General features: G+C 43.8%; 1 protein-coding gene across 29 annotated transcripts in view; it reads right to left on the reverse strand.

Annotated features, from left to right (window-relative positions):
• Positions 1–20,406, reverse strand: part of RBFOX1 (RNA binding fox-1 homolog 1) — a 1,477,709-nt gene that overhangs the window by 474,949 nt on the left and 982,354 nt on the right. For 25 of the 29 annotated variants that reach the window (XM_082199142.1, XM_082199117.1, XM_082199122.1 and 22 more), the window contains one exon: positions 16,113–16,154. The exons of the other annotated variants lie outside the window; for them this stretch is intronic. In XM_082199142.1, the coding sequence (XP_082055268.1) occupies positions 16,113–16,154 (42 nt within the window). The remainder of the gene's footprint in view (positions 1–16,112; positions 16,155–20,406) is intronic. 29 annotated transcript variants of the gene reach the window in all.

Below are 20,406 nucleotides of genomic sequence, written 5' to 3' on the forward strand. Positions count from 1 at the left end.
TGGAAGAAAGGTATCAAGCTCTGGAGGTCCAACTTGCGCTGCAGACGGCGAGGCTCGAGGAGAGAAGGGCTCAGGATGCTGACAAAAAGGGGAGAACCACTCAGTTCCCCAGAAAGGTACCAGGATTGGTGCAGAAGTTTGGGGGGGACCCCAAGGATTACCATGCCTTTAGGACCGAGATGCAATATGCCCTGAATGTGCAGTTTGATGAGTTCCCTGATGAGGAATCGCGAGTTGCTTTCGTAATTGGGCATCTTGAGAAGGGGGCGCGGGACTGGGTTCGACCCCTGATGGCAACGCACAACGATATCCTAAAGGACACTATGAAATTCTTTCGTGCAATGGATATCATGTTTTCCAGCGATATTGAGGAAGGGGTGGTGCGCAGACAGCTAATGGCTTGCAAGCAGGGAAGCAGATCTGTCCGTGAGTACTGGACTGAATTTACCATGCTGATTCACAGATTGGGGTGGGATTTATCGGCAGCACCCATTCAGATGCTATTTGAAGAAGGTCTTTCTTCGGCTGTGAAAGACGAGCTGTCCAGGAGCCCCAGGGCGGTGTCTATGGATCAGCTGACCAAATCTGCGCTGACCATTGGAGCGCGCCAGGAGGCAAGAGCCTTGGAGAGGCGGGAAGGGAGAGGGGAACGTTGGAAGGAGTTACGCATTCCAGACATTCCTGAGCCAGCTTTCCCGCCGGCAGAGCCAATGGAAATCGGAACAGCCCGCGCGCGCGCAGTTTCAAAGCCCAGTGAGGGGGCGAAGAAGGAGGGAAAGGGAGCCCGGAAATGCTATCTCTGCCAACAGCCAGGCCACTTTGCCAGAGTCTGCCCCCAGAGGAAGGAATGGCAAGGGATGGTGGGAGCAGTTGAGGGGGGAGAGCAGGGAGAAACGGAGCAGGTAAAAGCCAACGCCTGGTTGCCAACGTCAGGGCACTGCAGCCAGGCCAAAGAGCAGTGAAAGTGCCCGTGCCAGAAGCTCCTCGACCTGCTCTAGTGATTGAAGTGTCGCTAGAGCTGCAAAATGGACACCCCCTAAAAATAAAGGCGCTGTTGGACTCAGGCAGCTCCTGCAATTTTATGAGCAAGGAGTTTGCTGCTGAACATCAGATACAGACTATCCCTTTAAGCAACCCCCTGCAGGTGACCACGATCGATGGCAGGGAACTGTTGGGAGGAGGAGTTAGCTTGCAGACCGTCCCAATGATAATGAGGGTGGCAAGGCACACAGAACTGATAGCGTTTAATGTGGCCACCTTGGGAGGCGCTCCCATTATTTTGGGAATGAGCTGGCTAGCCTTACATGATCCGCTGGTGGGCTGGCATCAAAGAGTGGTTTCCTTCGGTTCAGCACATTGCTTAGAACACTGCAGGGGGGAAAAGGGGTCAGCAGGGGCCCAAGCCACCCTGGCAGGGACTGAAGTAATGGGGAAGGGGAAGGTGCCACCCCAGTATGCTGATCTCAGCGACGTATTCAGCGAGAAGGAAGCTGACCAACTACCCCCGCATAGGCCCTTTGATTGCCAGATCAATTTACTCCCTGGAGCACAGCTTCCTGTAGGCAAGTTGTATGCCATGTCAGACAGGGAAATGCAGGAGTTGCGAGCGTTCATTGACAAGAACCTGAAGAGAGGCTTCATCAGAGAGTCCAAGGCAGCGGGGGGTAGCCCAGTGTTTTTTGTGGATAAAAAAAACACGGACAAGCCGAGACTGGTATGTGACTTTAGGCGGTTAAATGCAGTGACAGAGCCGGCGGCTTTTCCTATGCCCAGGATTGATGATATTTTGACCAGGGTGCGGAAAGGAAAGATTTTTACAAAGCTGGACCTAAGGGGGGCGTACAACCTGATACGTATAAGGAAAGGGGATGAATGGAAGACCACCATGTTCACCCCTTTGGGGGCATTTGAATACCTCGTTATGCCTTTTGGATTACAAACAGGCTCCGCGTGTTTTCAAGCCTTCATGAACCACGTACTGGGGCCTTTGCTCTACAAGAATTGCGTGGCCTTCTTAGATGACGTGTTGGTGTATTCGGAGAATGAGGAGCAACATGTGAGAGACGTCAGAGAAGTGTTGAGCAGGCTGCAAGCCAACAGGCTGTGGGTGAAACTGGAGAAGTGTCAGTTTCATACCAAGGAGGTGGAATTCCTGGGGTACCGCTTGTCAGACAAGGGGTTGGCCATGGACCCCGGCAAGGTTCAAGCGGTGCTGGAATGGAAAACACCCAAGACCAAGAAGGATGTGCAGAGGTTCCTAGGGTTTGGAAACTTTTATCGTAAGTTCATCCGAAACTTCGCCCACCTGACGGCGCCCATCACGGACTGTCTCAGCAGTAAAAAGAAGTTTGTTTGGACGGGGGAGGCGGAGCGAGCGTTTGAGGAACTGAAAAGGGCCTTCGCCTCTGATGAACAACTTCTACATGTGGATTTACAAAAAAAGCTGAGGGTCGAAACAGACGCTTCTGACAGAGCCATAGGGGCGGTGCTTCTTCTGCAGCCGGGGAAGGAGGGGTCAGAGTGGCGACCGTGTGCCTTCTTTTTGCGAAAGCTGAACAAATCTGAGAGGAACTACACGGTGTACGACCGGGAACTTCTTGCGATTCATGAGGCCTTCCGGAGATGGAGGCACCTGCTAATTGGTGCACAACAGAAGGTGCAAGTGTGCACGGACCATAAGAATCTAGAGTATTGGAGAACTGCGCGAGTGCTCAACCAACGGCAGTTGAGATGGGCCCAGGAGTTCTCCAAATTTAACTTTGAGATTTGTTATGTACCAGGCCCAGAGAACGTTAGGGCGGACGCTCTCTCACGCAAACCTGAATATTTGGAGGGAGAGGGTGCCCCCGAAGAGACCCATGTCATTCCCGAGGACCGCTGGGTGTGTGGGGCGGCATTGGTGGGGCAAAGGGAACTGGTAGAGGGAACGGTGCAGGATGAATACGCCCAGGACAAACTCAGGGGTCTCAGGAGGGAGGGAGACAAACCCGGGGGTTTTGAGGAGAGAAACGGGGCGTTGTACTACAAGGGAGCGTTATACATACCTGAAGGGGAATTGAGGGAAAAGGTACTCAAGCAACTGCACGATAGCCCCACAGCAGGGCATTTTGGGCAACACAAAACCATGTGGCTGGTTACCAGGGAATTCTGGTGGCCCAAGGTCAGGGAAGATGTGCGGGAGTATGTGAGAGGGTGTGACCAATGCCAACGAGCCAAGGGGGAGAGGCGGGCACCGGCAGGTTTATTAGAACCACTACCCACGCCGGAAAGGCCATGGGAGGCAGTGGCAATAGATTTCATGACTGATCTGCCCAGGTCCAAAGGGAAAACAGCCATCATGGTTGTGGTAGACCTGTTAACCAAGATGGCCCACTTTATAGCCTGCTCACATGCGGTCACAGCGGAAGAAACCGCTAAATTGTTTGTGGAAAATGTGTTTAGGCTGCATGGCGCCCCCTTGAGGGTGGTTTCTGACCGAGGGAAACAATTTACTTCCAGGTTCTGGAGGAAGCTCATGAGCTTATTGCATGTAGAGGTGAATTTCTCAACTGCCCGTCATCCAGAAACCAACGGGCAGGCGGAAAGAGCTAATGGTGTCCTCCAGCAATATTTGAGGTGTTATGTGAATGACAGAGAGAATGATTGGGTGGAGAAGCTGGCGTTGGCAGAATTTGCCTACAACAATGCAGAGAACGTGTCCACGGGGATGAGCCCCTTTTTGGCTAATCACGGGTGTCATCCCCGAGCCTTCCCAGGGGGGGAAGGGGAGAACTGGAGCGTTCCAGCCGCAGAACAGTTCGTTGAAGAAATGGAAGCGATCCATCGCCAGCTCCAACTTAATTTAAACAGGGCGAAGGAGGAATATAAGAGGCAGGCAGACAAAACCAGAAGGGAAGGGGAAAGCATTAGGGTGGGGGACCAGGTGTGGCTGTCCACCCAAGGGTTACCATTCAAAGGAGGTTGTAAGAAGTTAAGACCCAAAAGGTTGGGCCCATTTGAAGTCACGCAACAGGTCAACCCAGTGGCTTTCAGACTCCGGTTACCGAACCACATGAAGTTGCACCCAGTGTTCCACAGGTCGTTGCTGTCACCGTATAAAGGGGACAGAGAGGGGAGGGTCAATAGGGGACCAGCTATGGAGGAAAAAGAACACAGCTACCATGTAGCGGAGATTCTCGATTCCAGGTGGAAGGGAGAGCAAGTAGAGTATTTGGTAATGTGGGAAGGGGAGCCGGAGTCGGAAAACACCTGGGTCAGGGCAGAGGATGTAGATGACGAGGTTTTGATTGAAACTTTTCATCAGAGATTCCCTCGTAAACCCCAGCCAGTGGCGAGGTTCCGGAGGGAATACTTCGCCACCACCGACGAAGAAGAAGAGTTGGAGGGGTTCTCTGATTCCGAGGTGGAGGAGGATTCAGCGAGTCGGAACGAAGACCGATGGAGGGAAATGTTCGAGACGTCTGAAGATGAAGAGGATTCTTTTCGGGGTTTCAGCTCCTCACCGCCCAGAGGAGAGAGTAGGGGCGGGGGAGAAGGGGGCCCTGGAGGGGAGGTGGATGTCAGGGAACTGACATCAGAGGAAAGGGAGTTGGTAGGGCTCCCAGAGACTGGGAGAGAGTCAGCAGCCAAAGCAGGGACAAGGAGGGGGAGCGAGGGGTCTCTGGAGGAGGATCTCAGTAATGCTGAGAGAGACGCAGCAGCCCAGGCAGGAAACAGCAGGGGAGAGAAAGGGGTGAGAGACACATCCAGCGAAAATAGCGGGGAGGTGTCAGAAGCAACTGCAGGGAGACCCATGCTTCGCCGGAAGCTGCCACGTCGTGAGTCCAGGAGACGCGTTTCCGTTAAGGAACTTCTTTGCTGGAAGCGCTTCCGCAGGCAGCCACTGTCAGACGCTACTAGTGACTAGAGCAGACATGTCTGAGGAGCTCTGTCACACACAGAGGTTTGTGGGGCCGCACAAACTCTGAAGGGGCACAATTTTAAGCACAAGCAGCTAATCATCCCCTGACAGATATGCATAGTCGGGAAAACATCTCAAAAGGAAAGGGGGGGAGCTATTTTATTTGCCCTTCTTTGGGGACCAGGCCTCCAAACACACAGCCCACCCTCAGGTATGTGACAGAGACCCATCTACTGGGCGTTTCCTATCAGAAATGAATGAAAGGGTTTTTTGGGGGGCGCATGGCGGGCAGGCAAGAGCTCCCTGTAAGTAGCATAGGTCCTAGACAGTAGGTCCTGAGAAGAGTTTGACAAACATCAGTGGTAACCATATGGTCCAACTGTAGATTCTTAATAAGTACAAATACCATTCACCTCAATTACCTTACTCATCTACTGTCACGGTCAACTGAATTCCACATTTTTCAGGTTGCTTTGTTTCACTTTCTATTAGCTTGCTGAGTATATAGTCAAGTTTGCTAGTGCACTGAGCTAAGAGTTTCTGCGAGCTGTAGCATTTACATTTGTGACACAATTGTAGGGAGCCGGGGAGGATCCCAAGTTGGGAAAGATGGAACAGTGTGATCCAAACCATTGACTCATGACTGAGAGACCAGTTGCCATTGGCAAGGGATATGAAATTCAGCCAGAGCATTGGAAGAGGGGTGGGACGCAAGAGGTCTAATTTGGTTCCATAAAGGAAGCTGGATAAATAGTTGTGCGAGCTGGAGAGATGGACAAAAATGTAATTTGTCAGTTTTTATTCTTTCCAAACTTGAGTTGAGTTTGTTACATTTCTTAATCAGTCTACCATCAAAAAGCTTCACGAAAAACTATCATGCACCTTTCTCCTAACATACACATTTTAATACAATTTTGCATAATATGCTGCACTTTCCAAGCAATTTCTGCCAATCCAATATAATGCAATTTTGTATGTTATACATACTTTCCCCTAAAACTTTCCTAATACTGGAAGATTGTATTGTAGATTCCAAAAAGTACATATTTCAGCCTCCCTGAGATCTAGTGATGAAGGGTGGTATATAAATCTAATAAAATAAATACAAATAAAATACAAAGTTAGCTGTGTTTCAGTTCTTGTGTTGTTTTGCAAAGAACAAACAAAGTACCACATGTTTTAATTTTAATGCAAGCCTACTTTGTTTGCAACTTTCCTGAATTGGTTTGCACTTTCCAAATTAATCAGCCTTGAATTTCTCCCTTATCCCTAGTTGGGACAAGTCAAACAATTATTCCGGCTATTTAGTCACTGGTGATTGGGCCTGTTACTCAAAGCACAGAGCCCCTGTTGCCGAGCTGCTCAATATGGGTTTGGAATTATAGTGGGGAGTGGGGGGGAGAGAGAGAGAGAATAAAAAAAACTGCAGTTCTAACTGCAGCTTAATTTGCAGGTTTCCCTGGTGGGCTGGCTGTAAAGATCTATTTTGTTCCTTTTGAGCCGATTTGAATAAGAGGCCATCGTGGGATACTGCTTGGAGGTCAGCGCCGAAATACTGCAAATGGCTTCATTTGTTTTGGAAAGAGTTCTTTTGATGCCCAGTCCAGCCACCTCTGTGAAGGATATTCCAGAAGAGTACTTTAAGGAGAATTGATGTCAACCAAGCTTTGAAACAGCCATCGAACCCCACTGCTGCTCACTGGCTCATGAACACCCTGGCCACTTCATGTCAGCTCTGTTTTTGTCTGTGTTAATCGATTCCAGCCTATATAATTAGTTTCCCGTTTTACCTTTTACAGTGCTTGAGCAGCTGAGGGGAAATGAAACAAAAGCAAGGAGGTGTGGGTAAACTGGGGGGGTGGGGGTGGAGAAGAGAGATTTTTCAACTTGGAGAGATGGGAAGGAATGCTTAGAAAAGAGTTCTGACCAAGTTCTGAAGTAGAGATGGAGAACCATTTTCAGCCTGAGTTGCTTCTTTAAAGCTCTTGGGTACCAGTTGCGGAGAAGTGTAAGTGGGAAAAGCTGCTGTGTGCTCAGGTCCTACTTGTAGAGGCATCCGGTTGGCAGCTGGCAGAAGAGGATGCTGAGCTATGATGGTCCACTGGCCTGATCTAGCAGGCCTTTTTTCCTACTCTTATGCTTAAGCTTCATGTGAAGGAGGGAATAGTGAAGATCTTATTAGTCAATTATTGGAAGCCAAAAACAGTAGCATCACTTGACATGGAAGAGATGTAACTGGTGCCTCTGTAGTGTCCTGGTGTACAATTTGGCTTGGAATATGGCCCAATATGGGAAAACTGACCTGTAAAGTTGGAGTTTTGAGGCACCAAAATAAGACTGATAAATGTATTTCCGTGTGGTATGACTTCATAACATACAGAAATATGGAGGAACATGGAGGTTCCTCCATAGGGAGGTTACTCCACTGCCACCATATAAATGGGTTTGGTTGATCTGAACATTTTTCCTCTTCTGTAAATAAACAAAACTGCTGTTAAATGAAGGTCTTGTTAATATTTTGGATTCAATGTCAGAACACCTGCAGATATACTTACCAGATAGATCATGATAAAATATCACATGATTTAAATTTAAATTATACTTTTATTCTTTGATAGATGTTTGCGTCTTTTTTATGTATGATTTTGCTTTCTACTCTGGACAATAGTATCTTTCTCACATTTACTGATATCTGTATATTTCCTTTTCCCCCTAATGAATATAATAAACATAGATATAGGAACAATATGGGAGAGGGTGTGGCTGGTCAGCAGAAACCTGAACAGGCCCGTCCCTCCTATAAAACCAGCACATGATTCAACTTTCTGCTGCAGGTCCTACTTTGGGTATACGTGACAAGATTGCATCTCTCAGGGGCAATTAAATCCATAGGTGGGTTACATATACTGTGAAGTGAAGAAGTGCGTCCTTTGAGTTGTCTAAAACCAGCAGCTTTCTTATTGTTCAAGCAGTATATGCTGGCTTTTTATATCTTGGTAGAAATGCTAACTTTTTAAAATACGAAAAGCACAACACATTTTCAAAGAGATTTGTCTTGAGGTCCAAGCCAAGCACGGCATGCGTGGAATGCCCATGCATTCCATCATGTCTTCACAAAGAGCATTCTGTAGACATTCTACAGTGGGACATCATTAGTGTCTCCACTGAAAGACAGGGCTGCTCTCCAGTTCCTCTTGTTTCCTTGACCTAACAAGTATTTTGTTTTCATCCACCATTTCCCTCTGAGAAAGGCGAGTTTCCAAGCATGAGCTGTCTTTCAATCACATGCCAGGGGAGCCCTCCTAGTCCAGTGAATGAGAGTGAAGATGTTAAGGGCGATGCACAGGGATTTGGGGAGGTTTCATTGCCAACTCCTTTAGGCTGTTATTTCGCTTTTAATGGGCTCGCCTCCCTCCAGCCCACACTTAGTGAACCAGTTGTTGTCATGTGCCTGGCTGAAGATGTATCCGCAAAGTTAACTTGATGCAGGAAACTTCTTTTCCTTCCATCTTGACATAGCAGCAAACAAAGGAAGGCATGCCAAGTGGCAAAAGCCTGCTGGGGACCTCTCCTCTCTTTTGAAGATCCATTTCACACCCCATATTCTGGTGGGCATGGAGCATTTCCCGCACTGTATCTTGCAAAAACGCACCATTGTGCAAAAGATAACTCTCCCTCATAATTGGTTTGCTGAAATTTGTCATTCATGTTCCAGCAGTGCCACTGAAAGAAAAATGACACTACATCATGGTATTTTTATAGGGGCAGGGTGTGTGTTTCGAATTGGCAACCCGCTGGCCACTGATCACCACCACTGTTATGGCAACAGAGCAACAGAGTTAAAACTACCAAAAAAAAATGCTTTTTACAAAGAAAAACTTTCTGTATCCAATAATTCAAAATATTTTCTTTCTGTATCCAAGAATTCAAAATATTTTCTTCCAGCTCTTTCAAAAAAATTCATTTCTTCCCACTCATTTATGAAACCCACTCAGTGCCAGATTTACGTATAAGCTAAACAAGCTATAGCTTAGGGCCCCACTCTCTTGGGGGGGGGGAATTAAAGAAAAAAAAACCTGGATGTACATTTCCAAAATATAAGATAAAAAAAACAAATAAAATAAAACCTACATACAACAACAGTGTTTTGTGTTGTGTGGGCTCCTATGATGTAAGTAATGGGCCCTGCCTGTTCCCTAAAATAGTATGGTCCATAAATTACCATATAGCGTATATTCAACACACAAAAACCAGCGACAGTTTGTTATTGACAAAGGACAGCTGGACATATAAAGGGCCCCATTATCTCCAGTAGCTTAGGGCCTCATCAAACCTAAATCTGGCCCTGAACCCACTGGTGTGCCTCACACTACTTCTCAGCCTAACTTACCTCACAGGGTTGTTTTGATGATAAAATGTGAAGAGGGTGATCCAGGTACATGACCTTGAGTTCCTTGGAGAAAGGGGTGGGATATAAATGTAATGAAATAATTATAATATTTTTTATTAAAAATAAAAAAACCACACACACAGGAAGTAGGTGTGCACAACTACCCCAAAGGGAGATAAATTTTCCTTGTTTGCATTTTAAGGCATATTTACAAAATTTGCACTTCTCAAATCAATTCACAAACCTAAACATAACTTCCCTTCTAAATCTGCACTTCTCCATGTTTTACAATACAGTTCTCCAACTGAGTAATGTGTATAAGAATGTATATATTAGTGAAAAGAGTGTGTGTGTGTGTGTGTGTGTGTGTGTGAGAGAGAGAGAGAGAGAGAGAGAGAGAGAGAGAGAGATAAAAAATGCATTCTATTACCTGAAAATCGTTTGCAAAAAAATGCATATATTAGGCAAAATTACATACAAAATATACTAAGAAAAATGTGCATCTAAATGTGTTTGAATTTTTATGTAGACCTGTTTTTATTTCTAAAGACAAAGATACGCAGAACTAGGGCAAACTGAACTTAAAATGAGAAACACAGAGTCACCAGAATTGACAGAGACATCTATCCCTTCCACTCATCCTCCTCTCTCACACACACACTTATAGATTTCCTCCCTGTATACTTTTCTTCTCAGTAAAGCAAGCTCCAGCACCGGAAGCAAGCTGAGAGATAAGCACTCTGGGGAAAAGGCTGCAAGGAGGAAAGTGGGAGTCTGCGGGGAGTATCTTGCTCCCTTCACCCATTTGCACCTTTAGGAGCACCACTTCAGTGTTTACCTGCTCAGACTCTGGCCCCTTCCATCTTCTCCTGAGGTCTTTCTCCCGGTGCCCTCCCTGAGCGAGGTTCAGAGGACAATGATAAAGGACAGGCCCTTTTCAGCAGTGGCTCCCCACACATATGATGCTCTTTCCAGAGAGGTACACCAGGCACCATCAGTGGCACCTTTCTGGCTCCAAGTAAAGACTTTCCCCAGCCATTGTGTTGTTGGTTGACAATACTGTATATTTTTCCCCTGCTGTTTTATTTGGTTTGTTTTTCCTGCATGGTTTTTATCCTTATGTACTGTTCATTTTTCTTTTTTATTATTATTCTAGCATATGGTTCCTTTTCTGTTTTTCAGTTATGCTTATTGTTCCTAAAAGTTTGCATATCACTTGGATATACTTTATGTGGCAATTGGCCAATAAATTGACTTTTTTATTGCAGTGCATCTAGCTAACATTTTACTCGATGTAGATCCATTGAAATGAGTATATCAAAGTTAGCCATGTCCATTGATTCCAACAGGTCTACTCTGTATAAGATGAAAATTAGATGCAACCCATAATTATCAATTTATAGTTAAAACTGAGCACCTTTTTTTCTACATCACTGAGAGTGTTCTATGTTGAAACACACATGGCTCTCAACTAGGTGGTTCTTTTATGCCACCAACACACACTCAAAATGCATTTTCTATAAAAAAACTACTCAAGGATCTCTGTGCCGCTGCCCCCCCCCAGCTGTGGCAGGGACCTAATGGGCTATTGTGGAATTACTGTTCGTGCTATGGCACCTTCTTCAGGCAGAGAAAGGAAGTGTAACATCAGCCCTTGAGAGTGTCTTGCAGTATGAAGCTTCAGAGTTGGCAAGGCCTGGTGTAAGCACTGGGAGCCTTTCTGATTAGTGCTCCAGCTTTCAGCTCAAGTCATGGACCTCAGGAGCTCCAGGGGCTCAGGAATGTTTCCTCCAGAACTAGCTTCTGGAGCTAACAAATGAACCCAAATGTGATCAGACTTAATACAGCTGCTCTTACTTTCCAGCATTAAAAAATAAATAAAAAAATTAATCCTTGGCTTTGTTTGCTATGCTAATGCTCACATTGCCAATTCCGCTGCCATTTATTCACTGATGCAGTTAAGAGGATGGATTGGCAAGCAAAACACTTTTTAAAAGATTATTTTAGAAACAGTTATTTTATGTGGGGTGAGGGAGTGGGGGGAGATAGAATTAGCATAACAGAGTCAAGATACTGCTGAGTAAAGCTTCCCTGCTTTAAATATAGCTGCAAACCTATCTTGACGTAGAGAGAGGGTCGAGAGACTGAGATCTATGTGCTTTAATCATCTGTTTCAGAGAGCCGATGAGAATGTGCTAATCGTGCAGTTTTAAGCCAGGGAACATGGCTGCACTTCCATCATAGTTCTCTGCAGTTCCCTAAATGTACTTTGACTCCTGCCTTTAATACAGGGTTTAGGACATTCTGCCAAGATGTAAACAGACACAGATGTCTCCCCAGAGCACCTATAATTATTATTATTATTATTATTATTATTATTATTATTATTATTATACCTCAGGTTACATATACTTCAGGTTACAGATGCTTCAGGTTACAGACTCCGCTAACCCAGAAATATTACCTCGGGTTAAGAACTTTGCTTCACGATGAGAACAGAAATCGTGCTTTGGTGGTGCGGTGGCAGTGGGAGGCCACATTAACTAAAGTGGTGCTTCAGGTTAAGAACAGTTTCAGGTTAAGAACGGACCTCCGGAACGAATTAAGTACTTAAACAGAGGTATCACTGTATTATTATATCACCTATTATTATTTCTGTCATCCATCTCTGGGACATCAATGTTCCTTCTCTTTTCCAAAAGTGGAACTGGAAAAAGCCTGCCATTTGGGTGGGGTACAGAGAATGTAACTAATTTTGCACCCCTGTTTTGCCACATCTTAATCTTACATTTGTGATAATCTTACAGCTTTTGGTCTGCAGCTGGAGAGCAGCTGATGAATACTTATCTGGAGATATCAAGATTTTCCTCCGTTCCTCTTCATGTTGTGCAGTGTTTTGTATGTGCCCTTACAATATCCAAGCACAGAAATATGAACACCGTGATCTGCACTTTACATTAACTCTGATGGCCCAGTTTTGATCACAGTACCCTGTGCTGGTAATGTGCCATTCATTATTTACTGGAAGGAGCCAGTGATGGAAACTTGAGGATGTAGAAAAATAAGAGCTGTGGGAAACCTCCAGTGTTTCTTGGGGTTCTGCAGATGTAATTGCTATGCCAGCAGATACTTGGAAAGGAGGGAGATAAAGCAACAAATAGGGGGTGGGGACTCATATAGATACATCATCATCATCATCAGTGGTAGTATTTATTAAATCTTACTACCACAAAAGCCACATGTTTACTATTATTAATGAGTATTATCATTCGTAGTGCTACTACTACAAAAAAGAGAAAGACTTATTGAAATGTGCAATTTATTATTATCATTACTGCTTCCTACTACTGCTGCAAAAGTAGGGAAAGCCATATGGATATGTTGTTGTTGTTACTACTATGACTATTGTTATTATTACCATTGCTATTACTATTTCTATAAAAAGAAAGGAAAGTCATAAACAGATGCTGAGGAAGAAGAGGATTTTTATCAACTGTGGTCGCCTAACAAAGATGGATTTTTTGTTTTGAACAAAAAATCCTCTGTGGTAGTTTGATGAATGCTTAGCATCCATAGATGAAAACAAATGATAAACTGACCCTAACACCAGCCAATTAAGAAATTACTGGGATGAGATGATTAATTTTTTATTTTTTTTTGTGGGGGGGGGACGGGAATCCTGGAACAAATGAAAATATTCAAGAATGGGAATTCTGGGAGGCCATCACACATTACAGTTAAACATGTACACCTAAAGGTGTGGAGTGCAGATAGGGATGGTTTCACTCACTTCCAACTCACAAGGGCAGTGAGTGACTGCACACCCCACAGAATGCCTCAGCTAATCTTAGCTCTCCTAAGAACCCCGCTGGATCAAACCATGTTGGAAGACACACAAAAGAAAGTACTTATTTATGCAGCACATAGTTTATCTATGGAACTCACTCCCACAAGGGGCAGTGATGGCCGCCAACTTGGATGGTTTTTAAAAAGGATTAGTCAAATTTATGGAGAAGTCCATCGATGGCTACAAGCCATGATGGCCAAAGCTCTGCCTCCACTGTTATGTACTGAAGTTCTCACCCTGGGCCAGCAGGGGGATACTGTAGATAGTTATGCAAATAAGGGATCAAAAGTGACGTTCAGTGATTGGGTAGTTTTAGAAAGTTGTTACAGTTACGTTGTACTGGAGCTCTTTATAAGCAGGCTGACTGAACCCTTCAGTTCAGTTCTGTCCTGGCCTGTGAATAAACAAGAGCTGTATGAAGAATCGCTGTGTTGTCTGATATGTTCACCCACAACTTAACATCCACGACTGCAGGCAAGGCTTATGAATACCACTTGCTGGATATCACAGGGCGAGAGAGCATTCTTGTGCAGAATATAGAAGGGTATGTAAATATATGTAGGAATTATTTTTCCTGCCCCAAAGTCAACGTTACAGTTTTTGCTCTGCCCTCTTTTGCTTCTGCCACCACACCCTCCAGCATACAGGCCTCAGAAGGTTGCCCAAAAGGAAATGGTGCCCTCAGGCTGAATTCACTTCCCCTCCACATCACAGTTACAGGATCTCATGAGTACATAGGGCTGAGGCCATACCTCAGCCTGAAATCTTGGGAGCTGGTGCAAGTTGAGGCAGATGGAACTTGTCTAGATAGACCAACAATCCAAATCCATAGACCCAAGTGAAGTTATTTCATCAGTTTAAACAAGAACATTACAGCTGTGACAAAGCCAAGGCTTTTGGTTAAAAAGTCTCAGCCTTTCAGGGAGTCGAAACACAAGCTGAAGACAGGCTTCTGGGGCTGTCATTGTGCTTTTTATAGCTTTATGAATTACAGCTTATTTCTACCTAAGGCTGTGATCCTAAGCTGCTTCACAGCCTTAAATAAGCGGGTATGATTCATGTTTCAAAGTCTGGGCTCCCCCCCCCCAATCCTCAGCCACAATGTGAAATGAAATAGGAAGAACACACACAACAACCACTGCCACCACACACACACACACACACACACACACACACACACACGTTGTGTGTTTCCTCCAGCATTTTCGAGGTGCTGCAGCATAGGGCATTGAATTCAGTGCCACAAGACCCCTCCATAAACCAAGGAAGCAAGATGAGATTCAGATGATGGGGGAAAATAAAACATGCCAGCGAGAAATGTTTTTTTAAAGCACATCTTGGGACTAGATGCAGAAGATATAAAATGGAAGTGGGGAGAGGGAGATTTGGAATAACATCACTTGCAGCAGGGGTGAGTATAATAGGAAGAAGGGAGCTCAGGGTATAGATGAAAGGGAAGGGCTTATTCAAAGGAGGAATCTCAACAAGGCTCTTTTTTAGCTGGTCTTCATCTGAAAATCTTTGCCTTTTATTACCTGACTCGCGGGTCCAGCCTGGCAGAGCACAATACAGGTGGAATTACATTTGCGAAAGGAAGCCTTCACCAAGAATTTTTGCTAGCAAACATGAGTGAAATAGCAAGTGGGGGAGATTGCCTGCCTCCCTGTTCAAAGCACAGGGATGTATACAACCAAGTTATACTCAGAATAGACCTCTGGAATTTATGGACCTATGTTAGGCATATCTAGTAATTTTCATGGGTCTGAGTACAGCTAGCATTGGATAGAGCCATTGCATTTATATGCCTTGCTCTTGGAATGGGAGAATGATGCTGACCAAGGAGGTAGAGTCAATTGTAAGATGACACCAACACAGACAGACACACACACACACACACACACACACAGTACAACCAGTGACAACACCAGAAAAACATGGGGGGGGCAAAGAAGAAGCAAAATATATTTCTATGAGAGCAAGTAAGAAAAATAACAGCATACATTAAGAGAAGTTCAGAAACAGGAGAGGAGTTGGGGGAAACAGCTTCTGGTTCAGGAGGGCTCTTCCTTCCCCATGAGAGCAGCCCGTATTATTATACTGTTATTAGTCACTTTTTATTATTATTACAAAATAATTCAAAGTAATTTATAACAATAAATAAACAACACATGGATTAAAACCAGCATAGAACAAATCAGGAAACAAATCTAAAATTATCATGTTTAAAAGGTAGGAATAAATTATTCCAAACGCTGAAGAAGGCCACAGATAATTAAAAGTTAAAAGCCTGGTGGTAAATGTGTGTGACAAGTAAATAACAGAATGAATGAATGGATAAATAAATAAATATTTTCTTGTCTCCTGTCTCCCCAGGTAAAGGCTGGAAGTCACATTAACCAAATTCCGGATATTCACTGCGGCATGTATAAATAATAAATGGATATCAACAAGACCTCCCTCAGCAGAGGAGATGATGAGAAACTATAATTTAGTGGTAAAGTGGATACTCAGTGGGTTCCTTTGCAAAAAAAACATTGGGAAGAGTTTATGTTTGCTTTAGCAGATGATAAAATAAGACTTTTGTGACCTTGCTGTCATCCAAACAGAAGTACAACCTGACTCTCACTAGAAGATTTTCAATTCTGTACAAAGCTCACCCTTCTCACAACATGAGAAATCAGTTCTTGTTCTCCTTTCTAAAGTTGCATTACAAAATCTGTCTATCACAATACCCCCCCTCAAAATAGTATACTCCCTCTTAATCATAAACTGAAAACAAAGTCTATGCTTTATAATACCGTACTTGATTACCTCTGACCAGTGCCAAGCATGGGACCTTGCATGTATTAAATACACCCTTGAGTTAAAAACACATACACACACAATACAGAACCATTTCTTCAACAGAGGTCCTTTCCAATAACAAGGAACAATTCACCAATTGCCCAAAAGGATTTGCATATTGTTACACTTACCCTTAGTTGACCTCTTTCACAACTCATCTGCTGTCTTGAAAGCTACAAGGAATTAAGAGTAGGGGGGAGAAACGTTAAAATAGTAGGTCTTCAAAGACTGAAATTTGCAAGGATTATTGACATGTTGCCTGTAAACAATATGAGAAAGATGAGCAGACAGGCCAAAAGAAAGCCATGGTGGCAGAATGAAATTTAGGAGAGAAATCTGGGTCCTGATTAATCCAGAGTGGGAGCTCATGGAGCTGAAAAGTGAAGGGGGAGACAAAAAGGTGAGAGGCAGTAGATCTAACATGCCTACTGATATCATAACCACCAAGATCCAGACTTCAGAACTCCAGTCCCAGCCACTGTAAAATCTATTCTGGAACAACGAATCAAAGATATTGATTGCCAATATTTTATATCCAATGCCCACAGAACATGCTTGCAAACATATACTGGTTTAATTTTAAAATTTACTGGATATGCTACATATCTGTATAATTTTACTATCCTCAAAAATCACCATGCCTTTTCTAGGGCCAGATTTAACTGTCTACCTTCCGCAAGGGGGTTATCAAAGTATCCCATATGATGATTGTTTTATGTCCCTGTGGGAGGAGAAGTAGTCAAAAGTTTGAGTCGTGTCTTATTTGTAAGTAATATTCCTGCAGAGGAAGCTCATAGATTACTTTGCTTCTTGCCCAACATCCCTTATGAAGAAAGACCCTGCTAGGACAGCGGAATGGCACCTGGAATATTTATTGGCTGACAAAAAAACAAAGTAGCAACAGAGTTAGTGGCCAAGTTTCTCTTCTTTGCTCAAAGGTCTCGTAAGATGATTCAAATTGCAATTAGAATGAGAATGTATTTAGCAACCTGTATTTCATGTTTCAGCTTTTGTATTGTGAATTTGTGAGTGTTTTATCCTTAGTATTGCATTGTATTTTAAAGAAGTGTATGTTTCAATGCTTATGTTTTTATTATCTGTGTATGCTCTGTTTTAATGAGTCTGTGACTGTACAATAAATGATTGATTCCCAGTCATCACGTTTCTGATAGCTATGTTAGCAAAGTCACTTAAAGTCAGGCAGTGACCATTTTGCACATCTTCAATTGGTTTGTGACAATTAATGCATGGGTAGTTTGCACCCGGAATAGGGAAGAATGGGGGGGGGGAGAACATGGCTCTGTCAATGCATGTGGTAGCTAGGAAAGCAACCCCTGCACAAATTGGGAGTTGCCTGTAATACAAACAAAGTCCAGAGGAAAAAAGAAAGTCTAGTGTCACTTTACTGAGGAAACTGAACAAAGACAGTGTATAATTCATCCCCACCCTGAGGCTCTTCACCCTCAATTTAATAGCTTGCTTTCGCATTTGCATAGTTGGGATTTGAAAGGCATCTTGCTCCAAGTATATAAAGATTCAACTAAGCATTGATCTTTCTCAGATCAACTTCCTGCTGTTCCAGAGAACTCACTGTTCTCTGCTTTCAGTTGACTTCTATTATAGGCTGGTTTCACAAAGTTTTAGCCAAAACCGTTTGGGCTCCCAGACCAATTGAATTTTATTAAATGTTGCTTCATAGAACCTTTGGAATAGTATTTTCTTATTATTCAACACTCTCCTCCTCTCCTTAGCTAGCTAGCTAGCCAGCCAACCAGTTTGCAGCGCAGAATGTCTTCCTTGACATTTTATAAAGATTAGCACTGAACACACAAAACTATTGCAATTACCTACCTTGCTGATCATCATTAGCTTTAGAAGTATAATCAATATGGTACCTTTTCCCATGATGATCACATGGCAAATGTAATTCAGAGACAAAAACAGATTCTGGTGTATCCAGTGATAAGAACTATTTTTTAAAATAATAATTTCTGTTAAGTTTTCATTTTTACATTTCAAAATAAACATTTTACGAACTTTAAGATATACAGTGACTTCCCTTCTCCTTCCATGGTTTATTTTACATATCATACATTCCTGCATATTTTACTATAACCATTCAAATCATTTTTTCACTTTTTCACCTGTCAAAAATTATTTACCCTGTTGCATTTATCTTAGTGCTGCCAACATTTTCAGCTGTGTTCAGTTATTTTCAATATATTCAATAAATGTTTTCCAATCTTCTTTAAACATATGTTCTTTTTGCTCTCTTATTTTATGTGTTAAATCTGCAAGTTCTGCATATTCTGTCAAATTAAGTTGCCAATCCTCTTTAGTTTGGACCTTTCCCACTTTCCATTTTGGGGCTAACAAAACACAGGCTGCAGTTGTTGCATACATAACCTTCTTCTGACACCTAGGAATTTCTGTCTAACAAAAAGAACTCTGTGTTTTTTTTGGGGGGGAAGTAGTTTTAAACTCCCCCCCCCAATTCATTATATATCATTTCCCAATATACTTTTGTCTTTTTACATGTCCACCCACATGTGAAAAACAATTCCCTCAGCTTCTTTACACTTCAAACACATATCTTATTCTGTTTAACCAACCTACTTGGAGTTAGGTACCATCTATGAATAATTTTCAAATTTTCACTGAATAACATGCAGTGGATTTAAGGTCACTTTTCCAAAGTTTCTCCCAGAGGTTTTTGTTGTTTAGTCGTTTAGTCGTGTCCGACTCTTCGTGACCCCATGGACCAGAGCACGCCAGGCACTCCTGTCTTCCACTGCCTCCCGCAGTTTGATCAAACTCATGCTGGTAGCTTCAAGAACACTGTCCAACCATCTCATCCTCTGTCGTCCCCTTCTCCTTGTGCCCTCCATCTTTCCCAACATCAGGGTCTTTTCCAGGGAGTCTTCTCTTCTCATGAGGTGGCCAAAGTATTGGAGCCTCAGCTTCACGATCTGTCCTTCCAGTGATCACTCAGGGCTGATTTCCTTCAGAATGGATAGGTTTGATCTTCTTGCAGTCCATGGGACTCTCAGGAGTCTCCTCCAGCACCATAATTCAAAAGCATCAATTCTTCGGCGATCAACCTTCTTTATGGTCCAGCTCTCACTTCCATACATCACTACTGGGAAAACCATAGCTTTTACTATACGGACCTTTGTTGGCAAGGTGATGTCTCTACTTTTTAAGATGCTGTCTAACCCAGAGGTTAAGATCTATATTGTGTCCTATATGTCGGGTCCTCCATCATGAAGGGCACGTGTTGCAGTGCGATCACCAGAAACTGCCTCCCTGTTGTGGGGGCGGGACCGTTTGGATGGCCGCAACACCCCATTGGTTGCCCCTCTGTTGCTGGGGCAGAAATTTGGTCAGTTAGGTTGACTATTGGCTGCTGAGGGGCTACTTAAGCTGCTGCACGTCGCTGGAGAGTTTCACTTTCTTGTGACATGCAGCTGATCACCCACCCTCCTCTCCCTATATTTAGGGTTGTTCTTATGGCCTTACTATGCCTGTCTAGGGGTTGTCTGTTTTGGAGCAGGGGCCCAGTAGGAATTTTGCCATTTGGCTGATTGGCTGGTGCCACTTGGTTTTTGCCTACCGTGTAGCAAATCATTACAACTTTGTAAGGTTGGTGGTTAGGCATTTGGTTCAATGTTTTGGGGAGGGGGCGTGGTTGGCTGTGCCTGCCCCTCCATTGCTGCTGCTAGGGAATTCCGTTAAAGGAATCCAGGGGCTTGCCTTGCTTTTGTCCAAACCCTGTCAAGGGGCTAGGACCACACCAGAGCCCCTGGGAGCATCTGGGGTGAGCTGTGAGATTGCAGGAGTTCTTGCTCCCCCAAGATGCTTTCCTTTACTGACATAAGTGTCAGTCCTGTTCCTGCCACCGTGCAGGTTCAGGTAGTCTGGAACCAATGCCTAAGCAACCACTCACATGCTGTAATCAATAAAGTTGTGGCCAAAATTTAATGCCAAAAACCTTAAACTAAAATCTGTGTCTATTGTGTCTTCATTTGGGGGTGGTTTGGGGGGTCTTCACACACAACTATAGCCCGTGTCACTGAAACTAACTAGCTCATCTATTGTTTCCCATTCTAATAAAAAATTATACATTTTAGACAAAAGTTTATCCTTATTTTGTAAGAGCTCTTTTTCAAATTGTGAACTTTGGTCCAGAAATTTCTTTCTGCTTTGGTCCAGAAATCCATTCTTTCTATCTAATTTAAAAATGTCATATAACTAATAATACTGCAACCAATCCAGAACTTGGTTCCCTATGTTTTCCATTGATTTCAGTTTGGGTTCCTCTCCTGTAAAATCCTTCAGTTCCCAACCAGTTCAGGGAGTGTGGCACAGCCTGACATCTCCCTCCCTCTTCAATCTCAGTGTACCTCCTTGTAGAACCCAGCAACA

This window comes from Podarcis vaucheri (genome assembly GCF_965113315.1).
Source record: "Podarcis vaucheri genome assembly, chromosome: 14".
Taxonomy (NCBI): Eukaryota; Metazoa; Chordata; class Lepidosauria; order Squamata; family Lacertidae; genus Podarcis; species Podarcis vaucheri.